Below are 20421 nucleotides of genomic sequence, written 5' to 3'. Positions count from 1 at the left end.
TGTGAACAACTGGCGATCATTCGGTAATACTTAAATGCAGGTGGCTAACCACATCAAGAAAGGCGGGCCCGCACTACGTTTGGTAGTTTTTCTTTGGACCTGCTTCAGATGGTCCATAGGAAAAGCAGTGATTTTAGTACACAACACCAATTAAATTGAATAAATGTACAACACGCGACTTAAGAAAGTGAAACGGAATAACTGGTGGTCATTAGCTCGGCGCTACCGGTGAACGGCTCAGTCCCTGATTGGATTGCCTGGACATACTACGTTATAGGAAGATCAACGGCTCGGCGTATCCCGGAAATGCGTAAAACGTACTTGAGTCGAAGGAACTCCTTGTTCAGCAACAAGATAATCTAGCATCTGCTTCAGTACGGTCATGAAGGAACAGAATCATTAATGGACTTCACCGAAGAAATCTTTCAAATCCACGGTGAAATTGTGGATTTCCGTGGGGCTCACGAAGGAGATAACCTGCCAGTTTGTATTAGGTCCTTTCCAAATATTCCAGGAGTGTCCGGCGACGATTGTATTGGTAGTAATTTGAGAACCGACGGGTTGGATGCTGATCAAAGAGCTTCAAGAATGGTACTTAAGTACATGCACCAAGCGACTTACCCTCCGAGACCTGACAACCATATCATACTGCACGGAAAGATGAGAGAGTCAGGGAAAAGTAAAGTCAACTCTCACATTTCGTATGAAGACGCAGTAGACGCCGGGTCGCCGCTTGATGCTGCTCCGAACCAGATATCGTATCTATTCACTTATTATCGATCGACGCTCGATGGCATCCATACTCACACAACTTACGAGACATCAGCGCGAATACCGCTTGATTCGGTTATGTAGTTCCAATTCCAGATAGTGGGGGCAGCAGTAATACTAGCCAACTAAAATGCTGGTCAGATGAATTTTGACACACTACTTAAACTTGACGGTGGACCTGCTTGCCCTTGCTCGTCGTCGACTCGACATTCGCATCTTCCATCATCCATCAACAACGGAGTTGGATTATTTGAAAGAATGGCCTACTTACAGCTTTTGACATTATTGGGGTTGTTCTGCCAGGTCCAGGTAGTCGACCAAGAAATGTTATTTCCGCTTGTACTGATCAATGTTGACGTCTGGTTTCCAACGCCGCTTTCTACATCCTCTCGTTAGTTTTAATCGACAAAATACATCCGCAACTCACCGGCACCCCACAAGTTCTGACAAAGAGAATATTGACCACTAGTGGCGCAATCGTACTGACAAGACAGTGTTTGACAGCTAGCAATGACAGACAAGGTAGAGAGCACCAGCAAAGAAGATATAAGCATGATTGAATGTTGAAAGCACAATGATGAAGCAAAGGTTTCTAGTACATCACAGTGGATTTATATCTCGGAGCAAAGCAGAGTTTCCTCCGTGGGTAGTGAGTGCAACTTAATCATCTTCGCCCCAATCATGATGTCCGAAAAGCATCGTTCATATCCACGGTTCTTGCGCCATCCGAGTATGTACAGAGAACTTGCCGCATCCCAAGTCCTAGTGTGTAGTGCACAGAGCAATTGAATTCAAACTGGCAGTGTTACTCGGATAAACGGGCCGAACGCCACCCGCTTGTATGTCTATCAACCCGACATGCGGCCTTGCAAGATGCACACTGGAACATATTGGCATGACTGCATCCTAGGCACTTCGACTTGAGGTCTAGCTGCTCTCGATATCAAACAAAGGGCCTGCAGCTCTTTCATTGTCGGTCCTTTCTCTCGCTCGTTTAGTGCGTCTGCAAATGTTTCATAGTCAGATATGGACCGAAAGAACGGCAGAATTTCGGACTATCAGGAAACTCGGGAGCTTCTTCCTCGATTAATGGTTGCTCCAGGAAGTGGTGATCACAGGGTAAACGGGTAAAAAGCATGTGACAACACAGTGGAAACCAAAGTTTTACATTGATACTAATATCCATGGGTTCATTGCGGCTGAATTATTGTGCATTATCGTGCGAATATTCTGTTCGGCCACAGTATCATGGCTGATGTTCGGAGTATGTTCCACTGTTTGGCTGTTATGATACTATATTGAAGGATGACGAGTGGAAGTCCTCGAACCTAAGGATAGTGAGGCGTGGTCAGTGAATTACTAGTAGATAGGGTTAGTAGTATGTATAGCTCCACATTCTAAGTTTGTGGCATAAATGGGTGAAGTTTGAACGGAGTACGGTATATATAGCTGCGTGTGGGCCAAACGTACATTAGTAGAATATTTTATCATTATTTTGCATAGCCAGACTCAACCATATTGACTCTAGAAGAATAATAAGAATACTGAGCTGTTGTCTGCTGTTGCTGTAGCTTCTCGGCATGCCAAGACAAAAATATATTTGAAATACGATCTCAAATCCGATCGCATTGTTTGCTTGTGTCGCAGGAAGCAAACACCGTCGATGGGATGCAACTTCGTCTGCAACCGCCATGCTACCGAAGGCAGGTGCTTTCCTGTCCTTCCTGTCCATGCTTTTGTATGTTGTAGTTGCTGATGATGCCGGGTATGTGCATTCCACGTCTCTTTCTTGTCCATATATCTCAAATTCACAGTTTGGACGCTGATCCATACTTGCAATATCGGCCAGCATATGCTCGCTCGCTTCCAATTCAAATCCTGCTCACCGGCATCGTCTTGACCCTTGTCGCTGTCCTATTTATTCATCTCATATTCACCGCCCAGTATCATTGGCCACTGGCCCCCGTCAACTATGTCTTGCAAATATCCGGTGTCACTACCCTCCTTATCTCCCTCATTGCTACCCTCCATGTTGTACTCTCTGCAACACTGGAAGAAAGTCAAAAATGGCCATATATGCTATCCTATATCGCCGTCAATGTCCCCCCGATGGATACGAGTGAGACGAGTATATGGACTAAGGCCGAGCTAGCAACATGGCTAATCATGAACGCTGCAACGTCTGGACTCATTCAGGTGCATCATTTACTCTGTCTACGAAGAATACCTGTACTGAGGCCTACAGATAACGCATATACAATTCTTGACACTTTTATATCCTTCTCGACTGGAAGCAAGACTTATCTTTTATCTGCTGAGTGCGGCACAATTGTCCTATCTCATTGACAGTCAGCTTATTTCATTTAGTACCTTTGGCTGTGTTGGCTGCCGTCATGCAGCTCACACCAATATCAGGCGGCCTTGGAGTAATAGATGTCGCCACGGCTATTCGGAATGTCTGCAACGCGACACTATCTCTTTTGTTCACGGTTGCTCTTTTTGTCTGGGGTATACTCGTGAATCGCAAACAGGCCTGGCGTACGGATGGCGGTACCGCGGCCTTTGGTTGTGCCGCTCTTTCACTGGCCCTCGTTAGTACAGCTCTCAATTTTCTGTACATTCCAAGGGAAGAAGAATACGTCTGGCTTCCGGGTTTGATGTGGGCGGTCGTGCTGTGGCAAAGTTTCTTAGGGTGGTGGTGGTGGGTTGGTGCAGGAACTGGAGCGAATTATGATTTTCCACAACGGAGGGAGGGGAGACGGCAAAAGAAAAAACGAGCCTCGAAAGAGCATCGAAAAGGAACCCGGGAGCGCGCGCAACTAGTATGGCGCGGCGTTACGGGTGCTTTCGGTGTCCGACAAGAAGGAATGGAGATGACTTCAACAATAGTTCGCCGCCGTTCGGTACCACATGCTCCCGATTCTCGTTCGATGTCACCGGAGGCGCCTAGGTCTCTTTCGGAAGATCGTCATGCAACTTCATCATCTACCGCTTCGTTTACATCAAACGGAACTCTTCCACGCATTCTTCCTGCCGCAGTCTACCGCTGGTATACACTGCTCCGACAAGCGCACGTAGCTGCTACTCGACAACAAGCCATCGAACGCGCAGATCGAATACGAGAGCTTGAAGAGGCGGGTGCGCCGAACTTGGCTGACACAGGCTGGGGCCTGGGCAGTTTCGCTTGGAGATCGGGAAGGGTTAGGCAGCATGGACGTACGCAAGAGCGTGACAGGTATCCCAGACGGAATTCCCAGCAGGAACAAAACGAGGCCGCTTCTTGCCAAGAAACTGATGTAACATCGGTCGGGGAAGATAGCCATGACGAAGAGGATCGTCCAGATAAGACCTCAGAAACAATGAAGCGTGAAGTGGTCCGTCATCGTCAGTCATTATGGTGGTGGGGCCCTTTGGGTCGTTGGCGCCTTCAAGATTCGACCGTCTATTAAGTATTTCTGGTATGTGCCATCTGTGTAATATAGGTGTACAATAAGGATTATAGGCACTGGCATATATCAATTTGGGTAATTAACATTTATGATACATGTACCATCTAACAAATACATCACTTACCGTACCACATGGTTTGATCGAATCGTTTTGTGATAATAACACTTGCACATGTAAGAGATGAGTAAGGGCATATACCAGTGGTCTTCAACTAAAGAGGCGTATTAGTGGGTTATGATTGCAGTGAGAGGAAAATAGTGGGAGGCCGCCAGGAATACTGATTTGCGGAATATTGATTTTTGTCGGCGACCCCCTTGCACCTTTACTTACGCGGCGGAAAGACTTGTTTGATAAATGCTTCCCTTCTGGTCCGCCTTTATTTGGGTATGATTAAACTACTGTGGGTATATCATTATGTTCCTAACTATCCGTAGTACCACTTATCCACTATGTAACATGAATGTACGCGTACCCTCACTTGAATCTTTTGATTATAATTACCTCGACATCGTTGAGGGGAGAAGATATCCCGAGGGTGGGGGCGTTCAAGTCGGGTCGTGGTACATTTGCACCTTCCGCCAACTTGATGTCATACTTGAACAAAAGAGCCCCAACGAATGAAAGAACCTCGTATGAGGCAAAGAATCGACCGGGACAGAGGGATACTCCTCCGCCAAACGGCCGAACTAACTTCGCATCACCCCTTATGAGACCATTCGCAGGTTCTCGAATGGACCTATCTGGAACGAACTCCTCGACGTCTGGTCCCCAAATGTCTGCATCCCAGTGTTGCGGACGAATAGGGCACTTGACTGCAGCGCCTTTTCGGAAGTTGTAATCAGATATGATGGTGTCTTCCATGACAAGTCGGGTACACATTGAAGATGAAAAGGTACGAAGAGTTTCGTTGAAGGTTGAACGGAGGAGGGGGTCATTTACTAAAAGCTCCACATCGACAACCTTCTCATTGCTATCAAATGTGGTAGTAATCGACTTGCGAATGCGATCCGCGAGTCCAGGGAATGTCGCAATCTGCAGAAGAAGCCAAAAGGAAGCAGGATTGGAGTTGGCCTGGAGCCTGGTGTGAGATGTCATGATACGCGTCAGTATATTTCGATGCTAGTCACAGAGTCATAGGCACTTACGCATTCCATATAGTAAATGTTCCAGCGCTGATGTCATGGGCAGCCGTTGTCCCAGCCTCAGCCATCATCCTTGGTAGCGCTTCTACCCACCAGATGACATCCTTTTGTTTCGTTTTGCTATCCCGGTAGACTCGTTCAAATGAGCTTGTCCCTGTTTGCATTTTGCTTTCTCAACAGAAAGTTAGGAAAGCCCATTACAAACGTCTGCATTGAACTGCCAGTTGTAATCGAGAAGGTTCGGCTCTTCCTCCAGTATCGGTGGGCCCATCATGACGATGGTTGACGCTGTGCCTAGTATAGTTCTGGCCCAGTCATGCAGTAAGACCTTCATCCCCCTGGGGATGCATTGATTTTGGCGTCCTCTTTGATAAGTTCTATGCGGAGGCATTCAAGGAAGGAGGTGATAAGCTCGTTCAAAGCAGGTCCCTCCTTCAGAGTACTACGACAGAATGGATGAACGCTTTCTAACAAAGAAGAATGAGGACCATCGTAGTCGTATGCGATCATGTCTCTGCCATCTTTCGAAATGTCGAACATGGAACCAGGACCGTAGAGGACTAGAAGCGTGAACAAGAGACTTTTTGAGAGATAGACTACCGATACATCTTTGCTCGCAGTGACGATCTGAAGGCGAGACATATTAGGGAGCATCGATAGTGAAGATACGGAGATACATACATATATTCGTTGCCCCATCAACGTTAACGAGACTGGTCAAGCATCGGGAGAAAACATTTTGCAATGGGTTCTGTGATGGGGCCCCTAGAAGGATGAAGAGGTAGTGACGAACCTTGTTGCATTGTATACCTCGATAGATCTTCGGCGGTACCACAGAGCATGACCCACAAAAGGAATCAGGTAAGAAAGGATGGGTGGTTCATTGAGCGCTTGCCCCAGGGCATTGCGTCGGTGATGCAGTGCGAAAATCGCGCCTATGCCAACGACGAGGATGGTGACCCAAGCATCGACGGTGGTAGACATGGTCAGAGTGCTGCACGTGTAGCACTATGCACTCCATACTCCTGAGCCATGCCAGGAAATTTATTTAGGCCGTGTTTGACGCTTCGACAGGCGCGATCGAAAAGGCCCAAGGGTGAAAATTGTTTTGAACCTTGTTTGAACCAGAAAAATATTCATTCCAAATAGCGTACATCCACTTGAAAGGTCCTCCATAATGCCGATTTCAACCAAAACGCGAAATGTACCATGGATTTGAGCGCATTGAGTTGTCGAACTAGCTGTGGACCATCCCCTATTCCTGCAGGATACTTTCGGTCGTGTTCAACAGATCATGGAACGCATCGGGAAAATACCATCTATTCTTCTGGTAGATTGCTAATATGGACCAGATGATTTAATCAAAATGTTACGCTTCATACGACCACGTTCGTCATGCTGTCTTATTTTTCGCAGGGGAGGTTTTGCAAAGCAGAGATTGGGACGACTGTAGCGTCGGAAAGGCCGTAAAAGGGGTGTCAGAAGCTAAAAGCTGGATCTAAGCGGTTTAGACGGGTTCCTGCGAGCATGTCTGATCTGTGATCCCAGGAAGCGCCCAGCTGATGAATTGTTGGCGCATCCTTGGTTGAAGGGAGTACAGATTATTGTTTTTAGCATGTGAGACGTGATGAGAAGGATGCATGGAATGAAATAGATAAATGATACGATGCTGTAGTGCGTATTGACATTGAAAGCCTGCATACAATAATCAACCATTGATAGTTATCAATGTGGGTACACATACAAGATCTTTGTCCATACACGCGAGACATGCCATGCCACGCCTATGCTGACTTTATCAACGAGAGATAACGCGTAAAAAATTCCAAGCAAAGGTAGTATCGCCAGTCGACATGTCACCTGTGAAGTTTTATTGGACATGGTGGGCTGGAAAGATGCTGAATGCGACGTACATCGTTCGGCGTTCGAATGACGCGTCTATGTGTCTGCCTTCAGCGGCGGTAGCCGCCACTTTAGCATTGAACGACGAAAGGGAAGCTGGTGCAGCGAGCGTAGCCTCAGATGTGAGAGGTGTTCGTAAAGATAGAGTGTACATGAATTAGGAAGAGAAGAGGAAGATTTGACTTGGCTATTGGCATGGACTGAGGCGTTTCCAGATGACGCGAGGTGACAGTAAAATGAATCTGTCAAATGCTATTCGTTCTCTTCTTGGACTTGGCCACGACGAAAGACCTAGATGTCGCGACAGAAATTCTTGTTGGCATTTTTGAGAGACAGATACGGTGAGAATGTATCACACTGCGGTCCTACATCGTCGCTGTCTTCACAAGTCTTCTTAACAGCACCAAGTATCTGGTATCTGATAATGCCGGATTTCTTGAGAATCTCACAGGAGCCACACAACGCACTAAGAAGAGACCGGTGGCGGACAAGTGGAAAGGTCTTCGGTATTTGCCGGAACCAACTTGTCATTCTTTTGGAGAACATTCCACAGCCAGTTCATCGAGACGAGTTAAACATACATTCGAATCATGTATTTCAAGTACATACGTAGTAAGATGCCTTAGTATTTGCTTCTCTTCGTTATAATAACCTCCACATCATTCAAGGGAGCAGAGAAACCGAGAGACGGAGTATTTACATTGGGTCGAGGAACAGTTTCACCAGCCGCCAGGCGAATATCGTATTTTAATAAAATAGCTCCGACGAACGAAATGATCTCGTTCGAGGCAAAGAACCGACCAGGACAGAGGGACGTCCCTCCTCCGAATGGCCGAGTCAGCTTTGCATCCCCCTTGATTAGGCTATTTGTAGATTCTCGAATGAACCTGTCTGGGACGAACTCTTCGACGTCCGGGCCCCAAACGTCTACATCCCAATGGTGTGGACGAGCTGGACACATGACGACGCCTCCTTTACGGAAATTGTAACCAGAAATGATGGTGTCTTCGGTCACAACTCGAGTAGAGACTGAGCCCGAGTACAGGCGGAGGATCTCGTTATACGCTGAGCGTAAGAGCGGGTCGTTCACCATGAGATCAACATTGGTGACCTTCCCTTCGCTGTCGAATGCTGGAGCGATTGACTTGCGAATGCGATCTGCAAGCCCAGGGATCGCTACAATATGCAGAAGAAGCCAAAAGGCGGTAGGGTTGGAATTGGTTTGAAGCCTATGGTCCAATCAGTATAGATTGCCAGCGACTGACAATCACCAACACATACCCATTCCATACAGGAAGCGTTGAAGCACCAATATCATAATCGGATGTCATCCCTGCTTCAGCCAACATCCTTTGACGCTCAGGTATCCACCAAATAGCATCTTGCTGCTTCGTCTCTCTATCCCTATACACCTTTTCAAATGCCCGGATAAGCTTTTCTCTATTTGCATATTGCCTTTTAATCAGAAATCGTGGGAGACCAATGGTAAACGAAACGATGTCCAAATCGAACTGCCAATTATATTTGAGAAGATTAGGCTCTTCCTCCAGTATTTGTGGACCCATCGTTGCGATTGTGGACGCGGTGCCTAGAATAGTCCTAGCCCAGTCGCGCAGCTGGACTTTCATCCCTTTGGGGGACACGTCGATCTTGGCGTCTTCTTTGTCAAGCTCCTTGCGCAGACAATCGAGGAAGGAGGCGGTAAATTCATTGAGAGCGGAACCCTCCCTCAGTGCATCACGATAGAACACATGGCTATTCTCCAGCAAAGAACTGTGATGACCGGGCTCATATGCGATCACGTCCCGACCTTCCCGTGAGATGTTGAAGACGGCTCCCAGACCCCAAAGAACAAGGTTATTGAACGAGAGGCTTTTCGCCCGGTAAACTGCGGAAACGTCTTTGTTCGCCGTGACGATCTAGAAAAGCCAATTGATCAGTAGATCGACTGCTCAAGCGGAATTAAACGGACGTATACACGCTGTCCCATTAGCGTTATTGATACAGGGCGTGAATCTGGAGAAAAAGTTCTACGGTGCATTAAGTACCACCGTTCCTATGAGGGAATCCAAGACAGACAGACCTCGCAGCCGCGTACACCTCGCTACTTCTCCGGCCGTACCACAACGCGTGCCCCACAAAAGGAATTGAATAAGGAAGAAGAGGGGGCTCATTGAGAGCCCTTGCCTGTGTGTTGCGTCGTTGATACAAGGAGAAAAGGATAGCTATGCCTGTAGCGATAAAGGCGACACAAAAACCGAGAATAGTCATGGGCGGTCGTGATCCAAATCTATGCGAAAGACACCTCGGCAATCGATTCCTTCGGAAATATTTGACTGAGAGGATAGTCTGAGACAAGTCGATCAGCTCCCGTTCACTCGACCCAGAGTGAGTTCGGTCCGTATGCTGATGTCGTACTATTTAAAATAAATATTATTAATGGTCAAATCAGGTTCCTTGAATTGAGTTGTAAAAAAACTTAATCCTCCGTTACTAACGGGGTCTTAAATAGGCCGCGCAGAGGAGTAGGAAGGTGTAGGGTAGAGTATATCGTTGATCCCCCTGAATCAGCTTAGCGTCTCCCCTGAGGACACCTTTTTAGAATGAACCGCGGCTCGTCCCAAAGTTCTGTGCTGTAGACTTGTAGCGGCGGATAGGTAGCAGCAACATAAGCCTTACGAAACAGATACCCCGACGTGCTGGTAAGCATCCTGTCGGATAGAAACCGTTGCCGAATATAAGCGAAGGTGACCTCGGGGAACGGAGAAAGGGTTCGTTGAAGTTGGCCGTTATCGTCGAACGCTGCTGCTGTGGCCTTACCAATGCGATCCGCTCTTAAGGCGAGTAACGGTGCGGATGAGAAGGAGCGGGAATCGCGTTGGCTTGAAGCTTGTCCTTTGCGAATAGCCTAATCACCGAGCAGGGAATCACCCATCCATGTGGTTACAGCACTATCTCTACCCACGTACCGGCTTCGATGGTGTTCCTGGATGCTTTTCGATCTAATAACTTCTCCTTCATTTGCGTGTTGTTGTATACATCCGTGAAGGCCCAAGCTTTCCGTTCTCCCCCGACCCAAGAATTGACGGTATCAAATTGTCGGATCCAGCTCCGACTCGGGTATATCATCGCAGTCCCCAAAATGGTCCTCACCCAGTAGCGAAGTGAGACTTTGACCAACTACGCTATTGGAGAGTCTTCCTGTTCCAGAGACACGAGCCCATTTTGGTCAATTGCTTTCCTTCCTTGAGAATCGCGAAGGAATGGATGCGAAGAGCTGGGCCCATCGGGCTGTCGGGCGATGGTATCTGACCCACCACCCCCCCTCCCCCCCGGGGATATGTTGCGTAGCGCCAAGAAGCCAAAGGATGAAACTGCTGCACGAGGGGATTTAGCATGGTATATTGCCAGGCTCGACGGAGCAAGTTAATCAATGATTATTACATACGTACACTTGTTGGCTTGTTATCAAGGCAGAATGAGCTGTAGAAGAAATCAGCGTGCTATTGGGTGAATGAGAAGTTTTTTATACCAAGCGCAGCTGTATACCTCATCTGCATTCACCCTAGAAAGGAAGCAGTTTGAATGATGCGATTCCATTACGATGTGAGTATTCCGTTATCAAAAACAAGACTCGGCGAACTCAGACATTGATCAGGATTAACGGAAACGAAATCTCACACCAAATTGCTATTACTGAAAGCGTATATTTCAAACAGAAAAGTAGAATACTAAGATGAGAGGTTACAACTTGCCTTTCTTATCAACATCAAACCCAATCTTTCCTTCAGCCCAGTCACGTATCAACACACCGGCAATGGCAGTCGTTGGAGGCACCCTGAATGGAGGTGTATCTATTGGCTTGGAGCCCAGATCGCCAGCACTCTTTCCATCATATTCATCGTTGAAAGTCTTAGGCGAAAGATTTGTTCCCTCGGGATGGTTAATGATAGATAGTATTTCCGAACGAGTATACCATTGCGCATCTAGAAAATAACAACAAGAGCTCACAAAACTGGGTCTGAATCATACCTTCTAGCTCGTTATCAAGATCTACTCTGATGGGCTCTGAGGCGTCTGCTCTGGCATAGAATCCAACCATCAGACTGGCAGGATATGGCTAGAGGATTAATAATGTTAATATGATACCGCATATAAGCAGCTAAACAGGTTCACCCATGGCTGGCCAGAGTGATATCGGATGTCCCAAACTTTGACGCCGGCCTCCTCCCACATTTCTCTTAAAACGGCATCTTCGAAAGACTCTCCTGGTTCAACGAAACCAGCCAAAGCAGAGTAAAACTTCCCGGGGAATTTTTTCTTATAAAAGGTATGAGATGAGCCCTGATAAAGGAGGAATATAACACCCACATTTCTGCCCAGCAGGATCCTATCTCCAGTTTCATCGACGGCAATCATAATAACCACAGGGTCACTGCGTGGATGCGTAAAGTTGTGGAGGCCCTTGCTATAGCAATGACTGAACAATACGTTCGGCTTCATACATAGGTGCCCACGTACGCTGTAAGACAAGGCTTTCTATCTGTCTTAGGTGCCCAAGGAAGCAAAGTCGAACAAGATAGTTTCCATCCTCCCCACATCGAATATAATGGAGAACCACATCCAGGGCAGAACTATCATCAGAAAAGGTCAATGAGAATCAACTGATTACCGCAATCAAACATACTGACCTTGTTTCTCTCGTTCCAGTCGACCATGGATCTCGCTTCTGCAAATATCCCAGACGTGAAAGTGTCCAGCTTATTCATGACAGAACGCGGTTCAGAAAACGACAACTTCACGCCATTGCTCGCAGTCTCTGTGTTAGTCAAGAACGCCTCCAGTTCTTCAGAGGACCTGTCCAGACTCGCGACGTCCAAAGAGAAGTATGCGGTTCCTTCAATGTTCTGAACGGCGGCTTTGGCATCGGCAAAATCGGACGAAGGCAGCGCGCCGGTCTTGTTATGGTCTTCGTGCAGACCGAGAAAAACGACGGGGCTGTTTAAATGACGGACTGCCTCGGTATGGGGTGTGACTTCATCAGCTTTTAGATATGCCCCGATCTCCTTTCCTTGACCAAAAAAAGGCTCCGATCCCAGGATCGGCTTTACCTCCTTCGTGCTCAAGTAGGCTAGGTATGGACCGGCTTCGCGCTGCCCTACAAGAGGAAATCCTGCGTTAAAGAGAATCCAGCGAGTCTGGGGTAATGCTGCTATCGCATTCAAGAAATCTTGAGAAGAACGCAACCAAGAGAGTCGATTCAACGGAGATCCTCCGAGAAAATTGACGTGTCTGTAGCGAAAACGTCAGGAGGGGCCACTCTAAATAGATGAAATACAGACGCATGGGCCATTCTGCTCAAATGATGGAGACGAGGTATGATAAAAGATGGTGGTGATAAACCAGCAGTTCATTGTGATTAGGAGGATTGGTAAGGATGAGCACCGCGGTCCGGTCCGACAGCGGACTACACTGACCACGTGCTAGCATCACGGTTCAATTTCCACTTGCTCAACGAACTGGCAGTGACAAGTTTCTGCGCTCTAAACGGTCATCGTCTAACGAAGGTCGAAATCGTCTCTTGGTATCAATCAAGGAGAATCAGCATCGCGATTATTATCTCGTCAACATCTGGACTTTGTGTTCGAGCTTGTACCTGTCTGCCTTCAGGTCCATTCAAAAAACCGAGATTTTACATACTGGCTATTTTAGAGCTCTACAAGCTCTGACAGACGCATCAAGACATCCCTATCCCATCGTTATGGATCCACTCTTGGCGGCATATATGAGTACATAGCAACGCCTCGGGAGCGCAGTATCGGCGGAACCGTCATATGCGTTGTCCTACATTGTCCGCGGATAATTCGCGCGAACAGCGGTAAACACGAGCTCAATTCTGGAAAGGGTGTCAGGTACAAGGAGTACAATTTTGGCGCGCTCTTCAGTAACTTTATCCACGGCCCTCAAAAAACCTTATGGAAACCATCCGTTGATCTACGATCGACTTGTTTGTCTGAACTGCTCGGAGATTATGCGTTTACTGTGGCTGCTGCCGGATAAATTTACCTTGAAAGATCTGTACTTGATCATCGTTCGTAAGCTGGCTGCTCCATTGAAACTTGACTGACATCTAGACAGCGACACTCTGAGTTTAAGCTTTACCCTGGAAACCTCATCTGCCTACAACTGAAACACTGCAGGGTTATTGAAAACACGCTTGTGGCGCGATCATCAGCAGTCTCGCCGACAGCCCGTTATCGGTGCCATTTTTTCAGCTAGAGTCCCATGATGATGGATCCTCACGAAGGTTTCAAAGAACATCTGATGCGGACATTTGTCCGTTTTTGTATCTATCCCCGGTCTTGGGAATATTTAAGTATTCCTGTACGGGTCACCTATTACTTCCTACGTCGCCATCATCATGTCTGCCCCCAACCCAACAGTATCTGAATCCCAGTACGAGGACGCCGAGAAATGGATTGAGGATGTGAGCAGGCAAATTCTTCGTTTACCTTTGATGCTAACGTGCTATCGTAGTTCTACCACTTGATGGGTAAACTTGACCTTTCCAAGTTCACGTCAACATATCTGAAGGAAGACGTTGCCTTCCACTTCACCAACCTCCCACCAATGAAGGGTCGAGAATCTGTCTCCTCTGTATTTGGATTATTAGGCGGCGTCTGCACAAGTATAACCCACAAGTACGTTCTCGACTCCACAATCTAGTCTGGACTACACACCTAACATCTGTCCTTCAGTGTGACCGACTGTGCGCTATTCTCATGTTTATAAGTCGATGTATAGCCTGGACTTATGAACGATACGCAGTAAAAGTTCTTTCTGATCGCATTATGGCTGCTAGTACCGTTGATTATGTTTTCATTAACGGTGAAAAGTGCAGCATGAATGCTTTTGCCATACTTCATAAAACGCCCGAGGTGAGGTGTCTTCTGCCTTTCGCGATGACAGACTCTCATTGCAAGCAGGAGGAGCAAGCCAGTCAATACTATATCTACGGAGACTTTACTCCCTGTTTCCAAGTACTCGGAAACCTGAAGGCGGCCGCCGACTCGGAGGCCCAGGAAAGTGAAGTGCCAGTGGAAGCATAGATAATTTTATTTGTTGTATCGGAGGAACGAGGAATGTACATCACTAACATACTACACCCACTCGTCTGTATTTCTCATCACCAGTCCTAACCTAAATACTACATGTCAATGAGACAAGAAAAATACTGTCCGTCTATCGCACCATTTGGTACGCGATGCCGAAGAAACGCAGCAGTAAATTGAGGTTCTTTTCCCGCGAGTCGGAGACGCCAGGCAGCTTGTACTCGGTTGCCAAGCTCTTACACATCGTGGCTACCATTCGGACGTATTCCGTTAGTACCTTGTCTGAAGCTAGTGGCGTTGATAGGACGCACCATCCAGGTCGAAAAGATCTTTCAGCGTGCGAGGATAGTCCTTACTTACTTCACCTTCCCCATCATCTGCATAGATAGTATTCAGCAATAAGTTTCCGTCTCTCTGGCGCAGCAATGAGTTTGCGCGTTTGCTCTCTCTGCCATTTCCGGTTCCGAGGTCAAAAGTTGGTGCGAATGAATTAAGTAAAACGTACGAATTGTGCAGACGTCGACGCTCCCGCTCCAAGTCACACTTGCTCTCCTGTACCTTGGCTTTGACAGCCTCGGGAGTATGATATTGTTCCAAGTGTTCCTTCACATGGATTTCGACGAGACGATCGATCTCTTTATTGACATCTTCCTCCACTGCAGGGACAATCACATGTCAGAAAGTCGAGTAAACGTCGCAAGGGGCAAGGTACAGATGCCTTACCCTGGGCCTTCAAAGTATTGATTATTTGGTTATCAAGAAAGTCGTCGAGGATCACTGAATATCCGGCATTGAAAACAGATCCGGGCTAGCGAAGTGGGCAATGCTCACATTTGATTTCCAGCAAGTCTTGTTGGCGCTTTTTGTCCTGATCAGAGATGTCATTGGTGATCCTGCCTCGGATCCGTGAGCATCAAAACCGAAAGTGGTAGCAAACTGAGGATCGCACGCTTCAATGTCTTTGGAAAGCTCAGTCTTGCTTCCTAGTATACCGACATGGTAATTGTAGTCAATCATCTTGTCCAACACATCCTGCGAGATGAAAGTGAGTGTACTCGTACCGGGTGAAGAAGTAAATCGCTGTTAATACATCCAGAGTTGTCGTAGCATTCTTAATTGCCGTAAAAGCATCCTTCGCAGTCATAATTTCAGGAGGTGGTAGAAGTGTCTGGTACGAAGTGGTCGACGAGACGGGAGTGTTCAATTGTTCCATTGCGATGGTGCTTCTTATTGCAACGAGATCAAGGTTTGAAGGTCTGTAAAGGCAACATGCGTAAGCAACGTGTTGAAAGAACCCTGATGTATTCGGGTCGCTTTTTACATTCCTTCTAGCTTTAAGGGGACGAGAAATATCTTTATATGGCTCTACTATTGATATATTGACAATTAGTCGCGTGCTTTTGTTGATACAAGTGGATAAAGATAATAATCTATTATGTACGTATGTCAGAATAAGCGCTCAGGGCGCGGGTTGTGCTTCGATCTGAAGCGCCTCTGCTTTGTACAACGGGGACTGACTCCGAGATGGAGCTTGTTTAGACGCATCTAGTTGAGCCGCCATTAAATCCCGGAATTTGGAATGTTCGCGATTGACCTGAGGTGCGTGTAAATAACTGAATGCATGCATTGGCTTGTAGAAATAAAACGTACAAGTTCGCGATATGATCCAGATTCCACTATGCGGCCATCTAGAACACAGGTTTGTATTAGCTGTGAGTATAACCGCCATCTTTGGTAGTACCACACACCTTCAAGAACCACTATTCGCTCGGCTCTAGCGATCGTCGACAGTCTATGTGCTACAAATAGACATGTAGTCTGTCGAGAGCGTAATATTTTGTCAACCGCATCATTTACCTAGATATCGATGTTATTAGAGCCAACTTCACACACCGTACCGCACAATTACCCTATGTTCTGAAGTGGCATCCAAAGAACTCGTCGCTTCATCCAGCGCAAGAATAGCCGGCTTCTTAAGTAAAGCTCTTGCAATCGCAAGACGTTGCCTCTGACCACCACTCAAACTCGTTCGACCAACTGCATGGATATATGGTAAAGATCTTCATGGCCAGGCACGCAAATATGTACTCACTCTCCGTGTCAAATCCTTTTGGCATACCCCATACGAACTCACAATTGGCCTCTCTTGCTGCATGCTCGATTTGTTCCCGAGTAGCCGCGGGATTCCCATAAGCTATATTTGAAGCGATCGTTCCCGTGAATAGAATGGGATCTTGTGGCACAACCCCGATAATATCGCGCCAAGATTTGACGGAGAACTCGCGTATGTCTATAGGCTCATGAGAATTCGTTCAGAAAAAAACCATTGTTCCATACCTTGTCCGTCAAAAGTGACCTTACCACTCACCGGATCGTAATATCGCAGAAGCAAGGAATGAATGGACGTCTTTCCACTTCCACTCTTTCCTCTGGAATGAAATGATTAGTGCGACATGCTAGGATAGACCAAAGGAAAGCATACACGACCGCGACACTTTCACCAATTCCGATTTCGAAATTAAGGTCTTTTAGGATCTCAACACCTGGGCGGCTTGGATATTCGAAACGAATGTTTTCAAACTTCACTATCCCACGCCGGCTGTGATCCAACGTGATACCAGTGCCTGGAGGAATCGCGGGCTTTCTGTCAAGTAAATCGAAGATACGAGTCCCTGCCCCAACGCCACGCATGATAGATGACTGAAAATAGATCCAGATAGGTATTTTGGATATATGAAATTGCACATACGAAGAATGTCCTATAGATGAATTTTAGTGATGTGATGAAGAGCAGAGGGGAAACCACATATACGTTATCATCTGTAATCCATTCCCAACGTAAACCGTATAGAGAAGCAAACTCGTCAAATCCCCTACGGAAATTTCACCGCGTGATACTAAAGTCCCACCTTGAGAACAAGGTCATCCACTCTCAATCAAGCACATAAATAATTGAACCAGCGTACCATAACCAAGCAGTCCAAGAAGTGTAATATTACCACTCCAGCCGGTACTGCCAAAGAAGATACCGCTGGCAATAGCTTCTTTCCTAGCTAGATCAAGCACCTTCATCACTTTTTCATTGAACTTCTCTTGTTCTTGACGTTGTGCATTGAAAGCCTGAACCGTACGAAGAGCAGGTAATGACTCCGAAGCAACCTTGGTCATTTCACCCATCGCCTCCTGCGTCCTTAATGACAGCTTCTTCAAGTATCGGCCATAGAACACCTGTTCAACCCTTAAACAAAATTTTGACGAAAGCTTGTAAGGTAGAAGCGTACTACACCCAAAGATACGGGGGGAACAAGGACCAACATCAGCATGGTGAGAGTCGGAGAGATGTAGAACATGGCGGCCACTGTTCTTCATGCATGAGTCTTTAAGACGTCAGATACCTACAGCAAAGAGACTTACATCCAACCGATGACATGATTACGGCTCGAAGTCCATCAGAAAGGTTCTGCGTCACGCTTCACGAGAATTAAAGACATCAGCCCCAAAAGATGCAGACTCACCTTTCTCCAACAATACTTGTGTCAACACTGAGTCGGCTGATGACATCACCTTCGCTCTTCTCGATGAATTCGACTTCCTGGCGGACAGAGGCCGCATACATCTGTGTTCGAAGTCTTGCAACGATGCGCTGACCTGCACGAGCAGGATTAGAAACGCGTACGAGACATGGTAGGTTTGACGTACCAGAAATCCTCATAAGCATTGTCCTTGATGCATTGGCAGCGGCCCCTGCTGTGAATAACAATACGAGCAGCCCAGAAGCTTGCCAAATAGACAATCCCATCGGAATTTGCTGGTAAGTGTCAGCGAGGCGTTACACTCTGAATTGTATGGTAACATACCGGATTTATTGACGAGAAGAAATCAATTAGCTTTCCAACCGTGAACGGGATTGACATAGACACAGATGATGACACCAACAATAGGCCTACGGCGAGTGTAAGTGGCCTACGTTCAGGCTTCGCTAACGCCACAATTTTGCGAAAAGAGGACGATGACTGGGAGCTTGCAAACGATGAGGGTAGCACGCGTGATATTATGGGCGACTGTGGTTTTGGCTGGGGAGACCCCGATGTCTGTCGGGTCGAAAAGGTGCGACATCGTAATATCCTCTGCTGTGAGGAGAGAAAGCTGGCGTTACTTCGAAGGGTCGGCAATTGCTGCACCAATAAAGGTCGTCCAAATGATTTTGTCGACGATAGGAAACGCCATGGTCCACTGAGAATCATTTCCCAGTCCAACCCGTAACCGCGTGCTGGCCCGGCCGGTCGTTCGGTCCGCTTTCCTTGCTAAGATAGAGAATGATACGATGTGGAAGCCAGGTCGCTGGGTGTCGCTACACGTCGTGTTCGAGTCGTGGTGGGCGTTGGCAGGAGCAAGGTAGAAGCTTTTCGGCCGGTCAGGACTGACGGGAATTGTCCCACGTCATCCCCGACAATCACGAGTTAGCAGCGGCCCGGGTCTTTCTAGCTTATTCTCTAGCATTGCTCCGACAGACATCTGGTCTGAAGAGTCAAAGTACTCTATTCCATTCTTTTGTAACCAAATCTAACGGTTAGCATACGGCGAACTAACCAATCTACACGATGCTCTCGGGGAGCGTAGCCTGACTTCGGACCGATTCACTTTCCGAGTAGCCGGGAGAAAAAAATTGCTAGAGCAGACGATTGCCTACTCTCAAGCTTGTAGTTTTGGGTCGAACCAATGCTGCTAAAAGTTCACATGGGCGGTCGCCGAGTCTCTTGTCCCATCCTTCAATGGGATCATGCTAACCGTGTGCACATTGATCAATAGTGTTGCTAGGTATCCAGGTTCACATTATCGGTGAGAACTTAGGATGTGATAATCGTCTTTTTCTTGATCTGCCCCCACATTGCGACAAAGAATAGCACGGTTAGCAATATCATTAAGTCGGATAACTTCCCTCACCCGCTGTCGACTATGGCGCAATTAGCCAAGTTCTTAGTTTCAACAGTGGCGCCGTATTCCCCAAATATTACCTGCGTAAGTCCATGAGTGAGCCACGTTATCCTTCGCTGGGCTCAAAAGCTTCTTTGCCGTCGTCTCTCTGAGTCCCCAATGTTCAGGCGATTAGATCTGTCAAACTGATACACTTGCGTGCAATGCTCACGGCAATGTAAGATGTGTTACTACTCTTGACCGGGTTGTTAATTCAGAAAACCAATTCTCATCATCTTCACAAATCAGTCTTACCTTCATCCATATCCACAGAGGAAGTCACCATCTCCAATGCAGGTATGAAGGGATGAGTTTCATCATCACTAGTGATTGACAGATCTGTCAGTGTAGAATGATAGATTCAAAATATCATTATCTGACAAAAGGTCAGGATTGACATCTGAATTCCAAATAGATTCCTCATCACTTCAAGTGACAAAAGCACACTCTACATTCAAATCACTTTCAATGCCTATAGCAGCATTGGTGGTGCTCAATGCTTTGCCACTGCTTTTTTTGCCCTCTTGCCATCTGTCAAGCCTTGTTTTTCAGGCTTGAGGCAGTCCTTCTTCCAATAATCAAGACTTTCACAATTGAAGCAACCACAATTGGTATAATGCCTCTTGAACTTGCTTTTAGCCTTGTCAGATACAACATTGGTGATGATCATACTCTTCTGAAATCATATTTATTAGAAGATCTGAATCAATGTCTTATTTGCAGGAAATAGGAGTGAATAGTAATGTTGTTGTTATCATTGAAGTGACTATGGATGCTATGACTCTCTTGCTAGTCTTAGCTGATCCTACTATATTTGCTGCAAACTCAGCCATTGAGAATGGGAAAGATGAGAGTATAGTTGTGATAATCATTATCATTGATCTCAACACTATAAAGCAATTTTATCTCTCTATGCTTGTAGCTTTTCAAAAAACTGTTATACATTAGCTCCATCAGAGCATTTTGAGGCAAGAAAAGATTGTTGGAGGCTGGTTTGAAGGCTGGTTTGTGCATATACTCCTTTTGCTATATAGTACTTCACAACTTCTGTCCACTGTTCAGTGACAGTA

General features: G+C 46.7%; 10 protein-coding genes across 10 annotated transcripts; 3 read left to right on the top strand and 7 right to left on the bottom strand.

Annotated features, from left to right (window-relative positions):
• Positions 1-168: 168 nt before the first annotated feature.
• Positions 169-1756, bottom strand: BT62DRAFT_944202 (endocellulase). Its single transcript, XM_043187907.1, has 9 exons — positions 1199-1756; positions 1043-1150; positions 950-987; positions 817-896; positions 697-762; positions 622-648; positions 414-568; positions 322-359; positions 169-266 (listed from the first exon to the last, which is right to left on the bottom strand). Exons 1-9 carry the CDS (start codon positions 1323-1325, stop codon positions 180-182), a joined length of 726 nt encoding a protein of 241 aa, XP_043043210.1. The 5' UTR covers positions 1326-1756; the 3' UTR covers positions 169-179.
• A 706-nt stretch (positions 1757-2462) lies between these two features.
• On the top strand, positions 2463-4220 carry BT62DRAFT_917339 (uncharacterized protein; the record flags this gene model as incomplete). Its single annotated transcript, XM_043184035.1, is given in 4 exon segments — positions 2463-2536; positions 2586-2967; positions 3017-3119; positions 3139-4220. 4 exon segments carry the CDS (start codon positions 2463-2465, stop codon positions 4218-4220), a joined length of 1641 nt encoding a protein of 546 aa, XP_043043209.1.
• A 475-nt stretch (positions 4221-4695) lies between these two features.
• On the bottom strand, positions 4696-6347 carry BT62DRAFT_917338 (cytochrome P450; the record flags this gene model as incomplete). Its single annotated transcript, XM_043184034.1, has 7 exons — positions 4696-5299; positions 5367-5517; positions 5565-5740; positions 5836-5990; positions 6045-6076; positions 6100-6128; positions 6157-6347. 7 exons carry the CDS (start codon positions 6345-6347, stop codon positions 4696-4698), a joined length of 1338 nt encoding a protein of 445 aa, XP_043043208.1.
• A 1470-nt stretch (positions 6348-7817) lies between these two features.
• On the bottom strand, positions 7818-9993 carry BT62DRAFT_944196 (cytochrome P450). Its single transcript, XM_043187906.1, has 4 exons — positions 9349-9993; positions 9238-9295; positions 8547-9184; positions 7818-8494 (listed from the first exon to the last, which is right to left on the bottom strand). Exons 1-4 carry the CDS (start codon positions 9534-9536, stop codon positions 7888-7890), a joined length of 1491 nt encoding a protein of 496 aa, XP_043043207.1. The 5' UTR covers positions 9537-9993; the 3' UTR covers positions 7818-7887.
• Positions 9994-10929: 936 nt separating this feature from the next.
• BT62DRAFT_928438 (uncharacterized protein) lies at positions 10930-12699 on the bottom strand. The gene is made up of 7 exons (XM_043185507.1): positions 12608-12699; positions 11957-12557; positions 11787-11899; positions 11637-11733; positions 11442-11585; positions 11298-11385; positions 10930-11251 (listed from the first exon to the last, which is right to left on the bottom strand). The coding sequence occupies exons 1-7, from the start codon at positions 12616-12618 to the stop codon at positions 11010-11012; spliced, it is 1296 nt and encodes a 431-aa protein (XP_043043206.1). The 5' UTR covers positions 12619-12699; the 3' UTR covers positions 10930-11009.
• A 3-nt stretch (positions 12700-12702) lies between these two features.
• BT62DRAFT_1002023 (uncharacterized protein) lies at positions 12703-13325 on the top strand (the record flags this gene model as incomplete). Its single annotated transcript, XM_043176803.1, has 3 exons — positions 12703-12719; positions 12753-12935; positions 12998-13325. 3 exons carry the CDS (start codon positions 12703-12705, stop codon positions 13323-13325), a joined length of 528 nt encoding a protein of 175 aa, XP_043043205.1.
• Positions 13326-13686: 361 nt separating this feature from the next.
• BT62DRAFT_1002022 (uncharacterized protein) lies at positions 13687-14374 on the top strand (the record flags this gene model as incomplete). Its single annotated transcript, XM_043176802.1, has 5 exons — positions 13687-13752; positions 13803-13966; positions 14024-14034; positions 14094-14203; positions 14252-14374. 5 exons carry the CDS (start codon positions 13687-13689, stop codon positions 14372-14374), a joined length of 474 nt encoding a protein of 157 aa, XP_043043204.1.
• Positions 14350-15624, bottom strand: BT62DRAFT_963124 (uncharacterized protein). Its single transcript, XM_043188671.1, has 7 exons — positions 15468-15624; positions 15327-15409; positions 15209-15270; positions 15101-15154; positions 14883-15033; positions 14689-14825; positions 14350-14626 (listed from the first exon to the last, which is right to left on the bottom strand). Exons 1-7 carry the CDS (start codon positions 15588-15590, stop codon positions 14508-14510), a joined length of 729 nt encoding a protein of 242 aa, XP_043043203.1. The 5' UTR covers positions 15591-15624; the 3' UTR covers positions 14350-14507.
• Positions 15625-15836: 212 nt separating this feature from the next.
• Positions 15837-18291, bottom strand: BT62DRAFT_885893 (P-loop containing nucleoside triphosphate hydrolase protein; the record flags this gene model as incomplete). Its single annotated transcript, XM_043182855.1, has 15 exons — positions 15837-15971; positions 16028-16065; positions 16126-16234; positions 16287-16414; positions 16470-16667; positions 16715-16806; positions 16860-17077; positions 17127-17136; positions 17184-17286; positions 17344-17605; positions 17659-17735; positions 17792-17847; positions 17893-18025; positions 18077-18185; positions 18235-18291. The coding sequence occupies 15 exons, from the start codon at positions 18289-18291 to the stop codon at positions 15837-15839; spliced, it is 1725 nt and encodes a 574-aa protein (XP_043043202.1).
• A 1513-nt stretch (positions 18292-19804) lies between these two features.
• Positions 19805-20188, bottom strand: BT62DRAFT_928434 (uncharacterized protein). Its single transcript, XM_043185506.1, has 2 exons — positions 20075-20188; positions 19805-20010 (listed from the first exon to the last, which is right to left on the bottom strand). Exons 1-2 carry the CDS (start codon positions 20182-20184, stop codon positions 19845-19847), a joined length of 276 nt encoding a protein of 91 aa, XP_043043201.1. The 5' UTR covers positions 20185-20188; the 3' UTR covers positions 19805-19844.
• Positions 20189-20421: the final 233 nt, after the last annotated feature.

The sequence above is a fragment of the Guyanagaster necrorhizus genome (assembly GCF_019112545.1).
Source record: "Guyanagaster necrorhizus MCA 3950 unplaced genomic scaffold BT62scaffold_5, whole genome shotgun sequence".
Lineage (NCBI taxonomy): Eukaryota > Fungi > Basidiomycota > Agaricomycetes > Agaricales > Physalacriaceae > Guyanagaster > Guyanagaster necrorhizus.
The sequence above is the reverse complement of the archived record's forward strand: the minus strand, read 5'-3'. Positions and strand labels throughout refer to the sequence as shown.